Source organism: Oryctolagus cuniculus, chromosome 2 (genome assembly GCF_051225735.1).
Source record: "Oryctolagus cuniculus isolate XC-2025 breed Fujian yellow rabbit chromosome 2, ASM5122573v1, whole genome shotgun sequence".
Taxonomy (NCBI): Eukaryota; Metazoa; Chordata; class Mammalia; order Lagomorpha; family Leporidae; genus Oryctolagus; species Oryctolagus cuniculus.
The window spans coordinates 133704270-133716209 of NC_142868.1; the positions used below are offsets into that span (position 1 = coordinate 133704270).

General features: G+C 51.2%; 1 protein-coding gene across 17 annotated transcripts in view; it reads left to right on the forward strand.

Annotated features, from left to right (window-relative positions):
• Positions 1–7331, forward strand: part of DCTN1 (dynactin subunit 1) — a 30619-nt gene extending 23288 nt beyond the window's left edge. For 9 of the 17 annotated variants that reach the window (XM_051837114.3, XM_051837125.3, XM_070068876.2 and 6 more), the window contains 16 exons: positions 221–381; positions 489–657; positions 925–993; positions 1214–1276; positions 1390–1539; positions 1705–1866; positions 1949–2080; positions 2267–2392; positions 2606–2748; positions 3013–3179; positions 4890–4904; positions 5102–5235; positions 5338–5530; positions 5784–5863; positions 6357–6446; positions 6859–7331. In XM_051837114.3, coding sequence (XP_051693074.2) covers positions 221–381; positions 489–657; positions 925–993; positions 1214–1276; positions 1390–1539; positions 1705–1866; positions 1949–2080; positions 2267–2392; positions 2606–2748; positions 3013–3179; positions 4890–4904; positions 5102–5235; positions 5338–5530; positions 5784–5863; positions 6357–6446; positions 6859–6996 — 1992 coding nt within the window. In that variant the 3' untranslated portion in view covers positions 6997–7331. The remainder of the gene's footprint in view (positions 1–220; positions 382–488; positions 658–924; positions 994–1213; positions 1277–1389; positions 1540–1704; positions 1867–1948; positions 2081–2266; positions 2393–2605; positions 2749–3012; positions 3180–4889; positions 4905–5101; positions 5236–5337; positions 5531–5783; positions 5864–6356; positions 6447–6858) is intronic. The other 8 variants (XM_051837118.3, XM_070068877.2, XM_070068878.2 and 5 more) reach the window with 1 other exon arrangement.
• Positions 7332–11940: the final 4609 nt, after the last annotated feature.

Genomic DNA, 11940 nt, shown 5'->3' on the forward strand with positions numbered 1-11940 from the left:
TCATTCTCACATCCTAAGTCCTCACAAGCTTTGCCAGTCACATGGTTAGCCTTGCCCACTGCAAGACTCCCTGCCTGTCTCAGAGCTATTTTTCTTTCTCTCCCATGTGTCCATGCTCCCCATTTGAGACCAATTGTTAGACTCTGTGCCTTGTGTGTTCCTGAGTCTATGTTCTCCATCTTCTGCTCTGAGTCTCAAGGCCCTGGTCTTCTTCCCACAGGCAGAGCTGATCCGGAAGCAGGCCCAGGAGAAGTTTGAACTGAGTGAGAACTGTTCAGAGCGGCCTGGGCTGCGTGGAGCTGCTGGGGAGCAGCTGAGCTTTGCTGCCGGGCTGGTGTACTCACTGAGTCTTCTGCAGGCTACACTACACCGCTATGAGCAGTAAGTGACTCCTGAGCCCCGCACTCCAGGACCATGGGTGCAGGACTGACTGGAACGGAGGTTGCCTGGCTGACCTTGGCCTCACAGAGCCCTTCTCTGGTCTCTAGTGCCCTCTCTCAGTGCAGCGTGGATGTGTATAAGAAGGTGGGCAGCCTCTACCCTGAGATGAGTGCCCATGAGCGCTCCTTGGACTTCCTCATTGAGCTGCTACATAAGGATCAGCTGGATGAAACTGTCAACGTGGAGCCTCTCACCAAGGCCATCAAGTACTACCAGGTCTGGGGCAGGAATTTAGGCTTGGGACAGAAGGGAGGGAAGCTTTCCCCTAATGGAGGCCATCGCCATGTAGTTGTGACCCTGGCTGGGTTCTTGAGGCCTGGTTTGCTGTTACATGAACTTGCCTAAAGATGCAGCTGCTTCTACCTCTGAATTCTCTTGTACCTCTGGAGACCCATGATACCCAGAAATGAAACTACATTTTGGGAAGAACTCCCTACTCCTCCAGGGGCTAATGGTTATCTCTTCTTCCTTATCTCTCTTTAGCATCTGTACAGCATCCATCTTGCTGAGCAGCCTGAGGACTGTACCCTACAGCTGGCTGACCACATCAAGGTGCAGTGTCTGGGCTGGTGGTTAAGCCTCCAGTAGAGCTCAGAAATAGAGGACAAAGATCAAGAGATTTGGCCCCTTCAGGCATGGTCACCAAAGCCAGATCAGGGAAGCCAGAGGACTCACTTATGTTTGGGGTGAAAAGAGGGTATTGCCTTCTTAGGAATTATGATGGGGCAGAAGGGCTCCTGTTAGGGGCTAAAGCACATGTTTCTGTCCTCAGTTCACCCAGAGCGCCCTTGACTGCATGAGCGTGGAGGTAGGACGGCTGCGTGCCTTCCTGCAGGTGAGAGCACATGTAGATCTGTGTGAGCTCTTCCTCTTGCCTAGTTCTCACCTTCTCACACTCAGCCTTAATTACTGACTTGGTTTCCTGTCCATTTCCTGTCTGCTGAGAAGAGTGGACAGGAGGCTACAGATATCGCCCTCCTGCTCCGGGACCTGGAGACATCGTGCAGTGACATCCGACAGTTCTGCAAGAAGATCCGAAGGCGAATGCCGGGGACTGATGCTCCTGGGATCCCAGCTGCGCTGGCCTTTGGACCACAGGTTTAGGGCTGCTAGTGGGGAAGGGAAGGAAGCTGAATAGAACCAGAAGGGCCATATAGCACATTAAGATCTGGATGCGGTCAGGAAACAAAAATGGGTTTTGTGTAGCTGGGAACTGTGGTACTGGACCCAGGATGAGTTCCTGACTCTTGGCCTGTCACATAGGTGTCCGACACACTCCTGGACTGCAGGAAACACTTGACGTGGGTGGTAGCTGTGTTGCAGGAGGTGGCAGCTGCTGCTGCCCAGCTCATTGCCCCGTTGGCGGAAAATGAGGGGCTGCTGGTGGCTGCCCTGGAGGAACTGGCTTTCAAAGCAAGCGAGCAGGTAAACCTGGATGACTGGGCAGAAGGGTGTCAGGAAGTCAGCAGCTAATGTGGGGCTTCACTCCTTTCCTTGGCTCCTGCAGATCTATGGGAGCCCCTCCAGCAGTCCTTATGAGTGCCTGCGCCAGTCGTGCAACATCCTCATCAGTACCATGAATAAGCTGGCCACAGCCATGCAGGAGGGCGAGTATGACGCAGAGCGGCCCCCCAGCAAGGTGGGTGGAGATTTTCTTGGCGGCTCCTTCAGCCTGGAGGAGCAGCACCTGCAGAGCTGCTGCTGGTTGTGGGAGGGCAGAGAGGCAGGGGGCAGGTGTCTGGAGAGCACTGTTCATGGAAGACAAGGTTTTCCTCTGAAATGAGCACATCAATAAGCTTTTCTCCTGCCCTACCCCTTCTTTTAGCCTCCCCCGGTTGAGCTGCGGGCTGCAGCCCTTCGTGCAGAGATCACAGATGCCGAAGGCCTGGGTTTGAAGCTTGAGGATCGAGAGACTGTTATCAAGGAGTTGAAGAAGTCACTCAAGATTAAGGTGAGAGTAGACTGGGCTCAGGGCCTGGGGGGCCAGAAAGTATTGGGGATCAAGACAGAAAACTTGGAGGTCGAGGGGAAAAATGAGGCCTGCAATCAGAACTCTAGTCACTAGAGTCCCAAGAGAGCTTCTATCTTACAGCCTGGCCCAGGTCCCAGGAGCAGTGGGGGGCGGGGGTTGTCAGGGAACTCGAAGCTCTCTGTCCTTGTTCAGGGGGAGGAGCTGAGTGAGGCCAATGTGCGGCTGAGCCTCTTGGAGAAGAAATTGGACAGTGCTGCCAAGGATGCAGACGAGCGCATCGAGAAAGTCCAGACTCGGCTGGAGGAGACCCAGGCGCTGCTGCGGAAGAAGGAGAAGTCAGGCACCGTCCTTGGGGCCCTGCCTCCTCCCGCCTTCCCTCCTGCTGTGGCTCTCTCCTCCTGACCTGTCCCCCTACCCAAGCCCTCTTATAGTGAGACTCTCCCCATCTTCCTTCCCCATCATATCATCCCAGCCTAGGCCTGTGCTGCCTGCCCCCGGATTCTCACTAACAGAGTCACTGCAAGGACATGTCAGGACTGACAACCTGGGCTGGGGACATGGGGAAGGGACCCTGCTGAAGCCTAGATGCTCTTTCACAGAGACTTTGAGGAGACAATGGATGCACTCCAGGCTGACATCGACCAGCTGGAGGCAGAAAAGGCAGAGCTAAAGCAGCGGCTAAACAGCCAGTCCAAGCGCACAATCGAGGGGCTCCGGGGGCCTCCGCCCTCAGGCATTGCTACCCTGGTGTCTGGTATTGCTGGTGGTGAGTACAGTGGATGGGCAGCACTGCCCAGAGGAGATAGACTGTCCTTGATGTCACTTTGATTTCTATCCCCTTTGCCTGTGATGTTCAGCCAGGAATGTACTTTCAGCAGGTTTTTTTTTTTTTTTTTTTTTTTGACAGAGTGGACAGTGAGAGAGAGAGACAGAGAGAAAGGTCTTCCTTTTGCCATTGGTTCACCCTCCAATGGCCAGTGCGCTGCAGCCGGTGCATTGCACTGATCCAAAGCCAGAGCCAGGTGCTTCTCCTGGTCTCCCATGCGGGTGTAGGGCCCAAGGACTTGGGCCATCCTCCACTGCACTCCCGGGCCATAGCAGAGGGCTGGCCTGGAAGAGGGGCAACCAGGACAGAATCCGGTGCCCCGACCAGGACTAGAACCCAGTGTGCCAGCGCTGCAGGCGCAGGATTAGCCTATTGAGCCGTGGCACTGGCCTAGCAGGTTTTCCTTTTCCCCAAAGGTATATGATGAGTCCCTCTAACAAAAGTGGGGCACTACCAAGTTATCAATGCAGCTCTGAATAACAACAGCTATACTCTAGGAGATATCTCTGTTGAGTCTACAGTCTGGCCTTTCTGCCTCACCCTGTATCCCAGAGGGCTGTCAGCCTGCACAGGCTGTGCCAGCTCTCCGGGGCATCCAGCCTTGCCTGGTGCCTATCTTCATCATTCCTCTGCTGGGGCACTGTGTTCCCCCAGAATTCACGTGGCTTCATCCTGTGGTGTGCACAGTTGCCTCCTCCATTGCTGAGTTTTCCCAGTCTCACTTGGGGGCTTCTCTTCTGACTTTGGCCTAGGCACTTCAGTACGGTCAGGCTCTTTACCTGGAGTTTTTCAGACGCATTCTCCCACTTTTCCTGAGTAAGGCAGTAGCTGCTGCCATCTTGGTTATCATCTGCCTGTAGTTAGCTTTTGTTCTTTCTTCATTTCCTCTCTACTCATTTCCAGAAGACAGTCTCCTTGCCCTGGAATTAAACCCTCAGGGCCTCTAGACAGTCCCTGCTGCTCCTGTGTCTCATCAGCTGACTTCCCCTAGGGTCTTGTTCTCATCATACTTCTGTCACTGGCACCCCTGGATATTGGGAGGTGAACAAGCACCTTCTTGGCTTGAGCCTCCCGAGGTAGAGAGATCTCCGTATTCTTTGGGGGGAATCTCCCGAATTACCACATTTTATTGTTATAGCACAGGCTCTTTGAACCAACACTAGTTCTGAATTTGCAAAACTTCCCACCAAAAGAGGGGGAGCTTTTGCCTCAGAGCCATAGGGAAGCCTCAGGAGAAAGGGGATGCATTTGCATCCTGAACTTAAGTTTTGCTGCTGGTGAGCACTAAGGGTGCAGACATACCAGGTCTCTAGAGCACTCCCAGTGCCCTTCTTGGAGTGGGAGGAGGAGGAGGTGGTGCAGCCTCCTGCCCCCAGTGCTTCCCCCCCGCCAACACTGACTTTGCCACCCTCTCAACACCACATACCCTGTCGGGTGACTTTACTCCTATTTGCTATCCTTTCACATATACTTGTTCTTCCCCCAAAGATAGGGAGGGGACAGAGGCAGGATCTTGTTAGAGACAGTGATGAGGAAAAGGATTTTCCTGCAGGTCATGTCCAGAATTCCTCTGGTGGGTCCCCCAACCCCTAAATCTTCTAATTCCTCTCTCTTCTTTTCCTGCTCCCCCATGGGCTGTCCCGAGCACAGAAGAACAACAGCGAGGTAGAGACCACCCTGGCTGGGGGTTACCAGGGCTGATGGGAATAGGGGTTGGGGCAGCAAGCTGAGGCTTCCACCTTGGGAGCAACCAGGATTGGAGGTGGGAGGGAATGAGGAAAGGGGAACTTCCCGACAGAGATGGAGCCTGTTTTTCAGCCCTCTCCACTGGGGACTGATGACCTTTGTTATGGTACCCACAGGGGGCGCCCCTGGGCAGGTTCCAGGATCCATGCCAGGCCCTGGGCTGGTGAAAGACTCACCACTGCTGCTTCAGCAGATCTCTGCCATGAGGCTGCACATCTCTCAGCTCCAGCATGAGAACAGCATCCTCAAGGTGAGGGCCACAGGGACAGCTGCCTGGAGGTGGAGTGTGCCTGCCCTACTAGATGGCAGGGCCTTCTAGTGCTTCTACCACTACCGTCTCTTTCCTCTACAGGGAGCCCAGATGAAGGCATCTTTGGCAGCCCTTCCCCCTCTACATGTTGCAAAGCTGTCGCTTCCGCCCCATGAGGGCCCCAGCAGCGAGCTGGCATCTGGGGCGCTGTATCGTAAGACCAGCCAGCTGCTAGAGACGTTGAATCAGCTGAGCACACACACCCACGTAGTGGATATCACTCGTGCCAGCCCTGGTACGTACCTGCCAATCCCTGAGATAAATAGCGGACCCTCTCCCCTTGCCCCAGGATTTTAGCGCCTGCTCAACCAGTCTCTGCACCATTGGAATTCTTCCCAGTAGTGTTTGATGGCTTCAGTGTTCAGTTTGCTTGGTTCACCAACTCACTGTTATGTGCCTTCCCTGCTGAGAAGGTCTAGTACCTGCATGCCTGACCTGTAATCCAGTACAGCTGCCTGCCTGGGCCTTACTGCTTTCTCTCCCCACAGCTGCAAAGAGCCCATCAGCCCAGCTTATGGAGCAAGTGGCTCAGCTCAAGTCTCTGAGTGACACCATTGAGAAACTCAAGGTCAGCTAAGACCCTGCCCTTCCCCACCCTCCAGACTTTACCCCAGAGCATTCACTGGGGGAAAGAGTTCCTCTGGGATCAGCCATGTCCTTGATGTACATTAGGCAGGGGGTGGAGGGAAGGGCCGAGTTCTCACCTTAGGAGGTCACAGTCTCAGTGCAAACAGAAGACATATTCTCATCAACGAAATGGATGAGCAGGATCATCTTTAGGGGGTATGGTTCAGTCTGCAGCTCTGTCAACTGAGATTACTGTGGGCAAAATGGATGGGCATGGCTTCCAAAAGTGGTAGACACTGAGTGGGGAAAATGAGGATCTTTAAAGTAAAGAGAAAGGCTGCAGTAAGTGTGGTGTTGGAAGTGAGAGCAAAAGTATAGTGATAGGACTAAGTCCCTTCTCCCTCGGTTTCAGTGTCTCTGTGAAACCAGGGATGTCCTGTGCTGGCCTGTGGGGTCCCGGAAATGAGCCTTTGTCTTCCCTTCCCTCTCCCCAGGATGAAGTCCTCAAGGAGACAGTGTCCCAGCGCCCTGGAGCCACTGTGCCCACTGCCTTTGCCACCTTCCCTTCATCAGCCTTCCTCAGGGTAAGAGGGAGCTTGGGGTAGAAGATGGGCAGTGTGGAGGGCTCGGGTGGGTCCTCCTTGTCTACCTCAGAATTTGAAGAGGCCTCTGGCATCTAAAGTCCAGCAGTTGCACACCCTGGGTTATTTGGCCAAGTCTTATTTGCAAGTAACTCAAAAGTGCTTGCAATGCCTCTAGAAATTTCATTATTTTAGCACATAGACAACACACCTTCCATGACTTTTGATATAAAGAGAGACTCAAAACTTCCTTGTCAGACTGTGTATACCCATTCTCTAGGTACTGTGGCCTAGAGACTCAAAAGCCTCAGTCTGTTAGGGGCCGTCTTGGTCTCAGTGTTCAGTGACCCCTTCAGGGACTCACAGCTCAAGTGAGCCCCTGACCTGGGGTCCTGTTCCCCTCGTTAACCCCCAGGCCAAGGAAGAGCAGCAAGATGACACAGTCTACATGGGCAAAGTGACCTTCTCCTGTGCGGCTGGCCTTGGACAGCGACACCGGCTGGTGCTGACACAGGAGCAGCTGCACCAACTTCATGGGCGCCTCATCTCCTAAGCACTCCTTGCCCCACTGTCCCCTTCAACCCTCAGCACCCTGGTGCTGCTCTGCCCGATGCACAGCCACTTCAGCCAACCCCCAGGTAGAACCATGTGGGTTAAGCTACTCCTGCCCCATTCAACCCCACTCGTGTCCTATCCCCACCCTTTGACCTGGGTTTTTTCCTGTTCTCGTTCCTTGACCTCTGTGGTAATTCGCTGTTTGGCTGCTCCCTCCTTCCTGAGGGGCCTCAGGGCGTGTGGGGGGTAGGCTGAGACCCCACCACCAAAGGTTGAGTGAGGTCCCCCTGACTGAGGACTTCACCCCTTGATTAAAGCAACTTCTGCTTCAGAGCCTTCTGTGTGGTGTTGAGAGTGGGACTTGGGCCAGTGGGCAGGAGTAGGAGTTGAGAAGGGCTGCTGCGGAAGCCGCTTCTGTGAGAAATTCAGGGACCTCCGTTAGTGACCCATAGGATGCTGTGTCCCTCAAATTCTTGTGCAGTTAAGTCACCCTGAGCAAAGGGGAAATGACCAGGTACCTAAGTTCATTTACAGAGTCAGGCAGATCAGGAGTGTGTAGCCTGTGGCAGCTCTACCATGCTTCCTGGAGTTTGCACTGCTCCTCAGCCTGATTTTTGGAGCTGGACTAATGATGTGATCACAAGCCTGGCCAACTCTGATGCGGTGGCCACAATCTCCCTGTTAAGACCTGGCCTTTTTGAGGAAATACTTACTCAACTAGGGAAGAGTGAAGCGGCACACCAGTAAGAAAGGCTGGAAGTTGCAAAAGCTGCTCCCAAGCCTCACTACAAATTAGTGTTACCTGCGGTGCTGCTCTGAAAAAAACCTATGGATTTCAGGTCTTCACCCAGACCTGCTAGAAACACCTAAATGTTTGGAGGCCACTAGGCTACACAGGAGCATTTAGAGTTTAGCCCTAGTTTAGTTTAGTTTAGTTTACTTTAGTTTAGTTTAGTTTAGTTGTCTGGCTCCTTGGTACTCTTGTATTCCCCATTTGGGAAAAAAAGTCCAGGCCACAACCTCTGCGTGTGCTTCTTCTCTAGAGAGCCGGGGGCAGATAAGAGGAGCCGGGCTCCAGGGTAGGAACCCAGGCTCCATATTCCCAATTAGGGCAGCCCTGGAAAGGTAGGTGGGTTACTTAGGCTTTTCTCAGATTCCAGATGCTTGGTATGTCACTTGTGATGAATGATGGATGCCCTGGGACACAGCTGATTGAGCAGCATTGCTGTGTCTTGGTACTGAAGAGTCTTCACTTCATCTCTCTCAAGTTGGGCTCTTCTAGTCTAAGGAAGTCACAGATCACACTGTTCTTCCTCTGGAAGGAGATTGTGTTCCCATCCTCTCTATCCAAGCTGCTTACCTGCCTTGTGATTGTTGATTAAGACGCTGAGAGCCAAGCCTGGGTAACTTCTAGTGGTACGTTGAGAAGAGAACAGGGCTTTGGGCTTTTTTGTCTCATCTGTTTCCCTTGGTGGCAGTTTCTTACCCTCGAGATCCTACTCTTCTGAGTGCCAGATTCATCTAGTCGCTTGTTGGCCACCTACCTACAGGTCTGTCTCAAAATCGGCATGTCCAGAACTGAAACTCCTCTTCTGTGTCCAGGATGCAATGAGCCACGCACCTGCGTGTCTTTGGCTCCTTCACTCTCCTCAGCCAATTTAGTGACTTGTCTCTCAAATCTGTCTACTTTCCCACGTGTTTCTAACGTGGTGTTAAGTTCTTGCTCTGGGTGCTTCTGCAGTCTTCACCAGGTACCTTGTCACCACTTCTCTTCAGCCAGTTATTAATGTCAGAGAGAGCTTCCCAAAAGGCGAACTGGTTCATGTCACTGCCTCCTTTAAATTCTAAAGTAATCCCTTTAAAACTTTAAATACAATCCTGAAAGGACTCCTAAGTGTCTAGAATTTAAAATTTAAATTCACTAGACTGGCACACATGGTTACTCATGATTTGGCTCCTGCCTACCTCTCCAGCTTTTCAAGGGGCTACTTCTCCACATGTGTGGGGTGGGCCAGCTACAGGGAACCCTGCAGTTTCCTTGCTACTCTGTTATCTTTCAGGCCCCTTCCCACTGCCCAGAGTGCCATCTACTCCTTTCCCTCCACGCCACCTTGTCACCCCCACTCCACCCTTATTCCTCAACTGACATCCTGTTCTTTCATTAAGATAGCCTTCTCAAAAGTTCTGATCCTTGTTCTGGAGGTATCAAAGAGTGCAAACCTTTTCCCTGCCCCAGATATGCTTGGGTTTAGTTGCTTTGTGCCCTTGGAAAAAATTCTAATCTCTGTCTGTATTCTTACTTGCAGAATGGGAATAATGATACCTTGCAGGCTTGTTGTGAAGGCTAAGTGAGATAATGCATGCAGGCGTCAAGCACTGGGACTGGCCAAAAGCAGGCTTGCTTCTTCAGTATGTGCTCCTACCACACTGCTTTATACTAGTAAGCATCTGTTTCCATTGAATTGGCAGCCAAATCCTCTATCTCCTACTTTGGACAGATCGAGAGTTCCATTAAGGTGTCTTCCATCTCTTCATTCCCTAAAAAATGAAGGGCACATGTTCAAGGAGAGTAATGAACTTTATGTTCCATAGAAGTTTGAGATGACTGTGAGAATGTGCAAGTGGAGGTGTCCCATGTCAGATCAACTGGGTCTGGAGCTCAGTCAGGAGAGAAGTCTGCATTGGAGATAAAGTTTGGGGAATGAGCTGAGAGTGTGTTGGTGGTGGTTGAAGGCCTTATTTGGATGAGGTCACTGTCTTAATTCAGGTTACTTCAAGTCCTGCTGCTTTTTTGGAAGGTGTAATCTCAGAGCAGTGAGAGAGCAAGGAAGAGAAAAAGAAAGGATTTTTGTAGCTGCTGCTTCTCAAAGACACATCCCTAGATAGACTGCACAGAAATGCGGTGCTTGGCTACCATATGACACTGGATGATGGAGGGCTGGATAGGAAATTCACTTACTTGCCCTCCTGCCCGATCTGCAATCCTCAGGGTTTGCTGTGGGGTGTTAGCTCTCCCGCCTGCTTACCAGAATTGTGTCACTTGGCCACCAGGAAGGCCAGATCCCATGCCCTGCAGCAAGGTAGTCCTTTCAAGTCCTGAAGTAGAGAGGGGAACAGGATGTGGGCACTGGCCCGCGGGAGTCGGGTATGGCAGAGCACGCAGCTGGAGGCCTCAATGTCTGGTAAGGCTGAGAGAATCTGCAGCAGTAGGTACTTGAGGAGACTGCAGAGGGAAGAGGAGGCAGATTCCTGGCAACTCTGAGAGTTAGAGAGCCCACAGTGGAGCCCAAGGGAGCGTCCCCTGTGAGAAGAGGACTCTCAGAGCAAGTGTCAGAGAGCCCAGGGAGATCAGGAACACAGAGGGCAAGTGAGTTCTGGGAAGTGGCCTCTGTCATTGGTGAAATAACAGACTACTCTCTGTGGTACCCCACAATTTGAATTCACCTGCTTGGTTCACATTTTCTGGTCTGCCCCATGGTCAGGAGCAGAGGTGGGGGCAATACAAAGACCTGAACCTGCACCTGGCTAATAGGGATTGTGAAGACCTCAGAGCCAAGGGTCTACCCTGCTCAGCCTTAGGGTCTCAGTGTAAAGTAGCAGCAAAGTGCCCAACAGCACCCACGGCAAACTGGGGAAATGTCCTATTACTGGCAAGCTTGTCCCCTCTCAAATAGGTGTGGACACCTGGAGAACACCGCACCTGAGGGTGAGTGGTTCCTCATGCTTCTCTGTGGGTGTTTCATTCTGTTGCTAGTAACTGCTTGGTGAGCATTGAGAAGAGTATCGTTTGCCCAGCTCCCGCCATCTCTATCATGTGTGCCAGCAAAACAGGCACAGCTGCTCCCATGGACAGCCAGCTCCTACTGAGGAGGGTCTCCATTCCTTTCCAGAAGGCTGGAGAATTTGGTTGTGAGAATTGGACTGTTCTTCCTCTGATAACTGGTGTCAGGGTTAATATAGGTCTCTCCCTCTGTGTTTAGTTACTTGTTATTGTGGAAAAATTTGCCATACAAATGAGAAGAGTAGAGTATAAGGAATCTTTAAGTACTATAACCATTTCATGGTCCATCTTATTTCATCTGTATCCTCTCTTCACTCCTCTTCCAGCCATCAGATTATTTTGAGGCAGATTTCAGCTATCTTATTATTACATCCCAAACTATTTTAGTACCCCTAGAAGAGCTCTTAGAAAACTGCAGTACCTTTATCACACCTAGAAAAAATTTATCAAATATTTGATGTTCAGATTTCTCTGATTGTCTCGTAAACATTTTGGTTTACACTTTGTGTATTTAGGTAAGGTTTAAGATAAAGACATTTGTTGAAATCCTTTTCCCCCTGCCCCCACTATTCCAAATTACCATTATTGCACCAATACAATGGAGGCCTTATATGCATCCTTCTTAAACTTCACTTGCATTGCGTCAGTAATTCAAATATGTCAGGTATTATTACCTTGAGAATACAAAGCACACATGTGAAGGAAGATTGTGAACGTGAGTTCCCTGAACTTCGTCCCTAGCAGTTGTAGAGATTTTCCTTTAGCGTTTTCTGTTGCAGTTTAAATACGCACTGCCATAACTCTGCAGGAACAGAAATGCCTGGGAAGGGAGTGTTGTGGAGAAGTGGACTCAAAGTTAGGAAGAGAGACAAAGATAAAGTCAAGGAGAAAGAATGTAGTTTTGAATATAAGCTTCCAGATAGATGCTAAGGAGAGGAATTTTGTCTTATTTCTTCCCCAAAATGCCCATTAACAAACAAAATAGATAGCACCCATGGAGCTGAGAAAGGATATTCTCTACAACCTGTGTAAGAAAAGGTAGGGATGCAGGACAGGGCGGTGGTGGGAGAGTGACTTGCTTGGAGGTGTTCTCAGCATTGGCTATCACAGCCTTCCCTTCAGGAAAGCCCTCACAAAGCTGAAGCTTCACTCTCCAGTTTT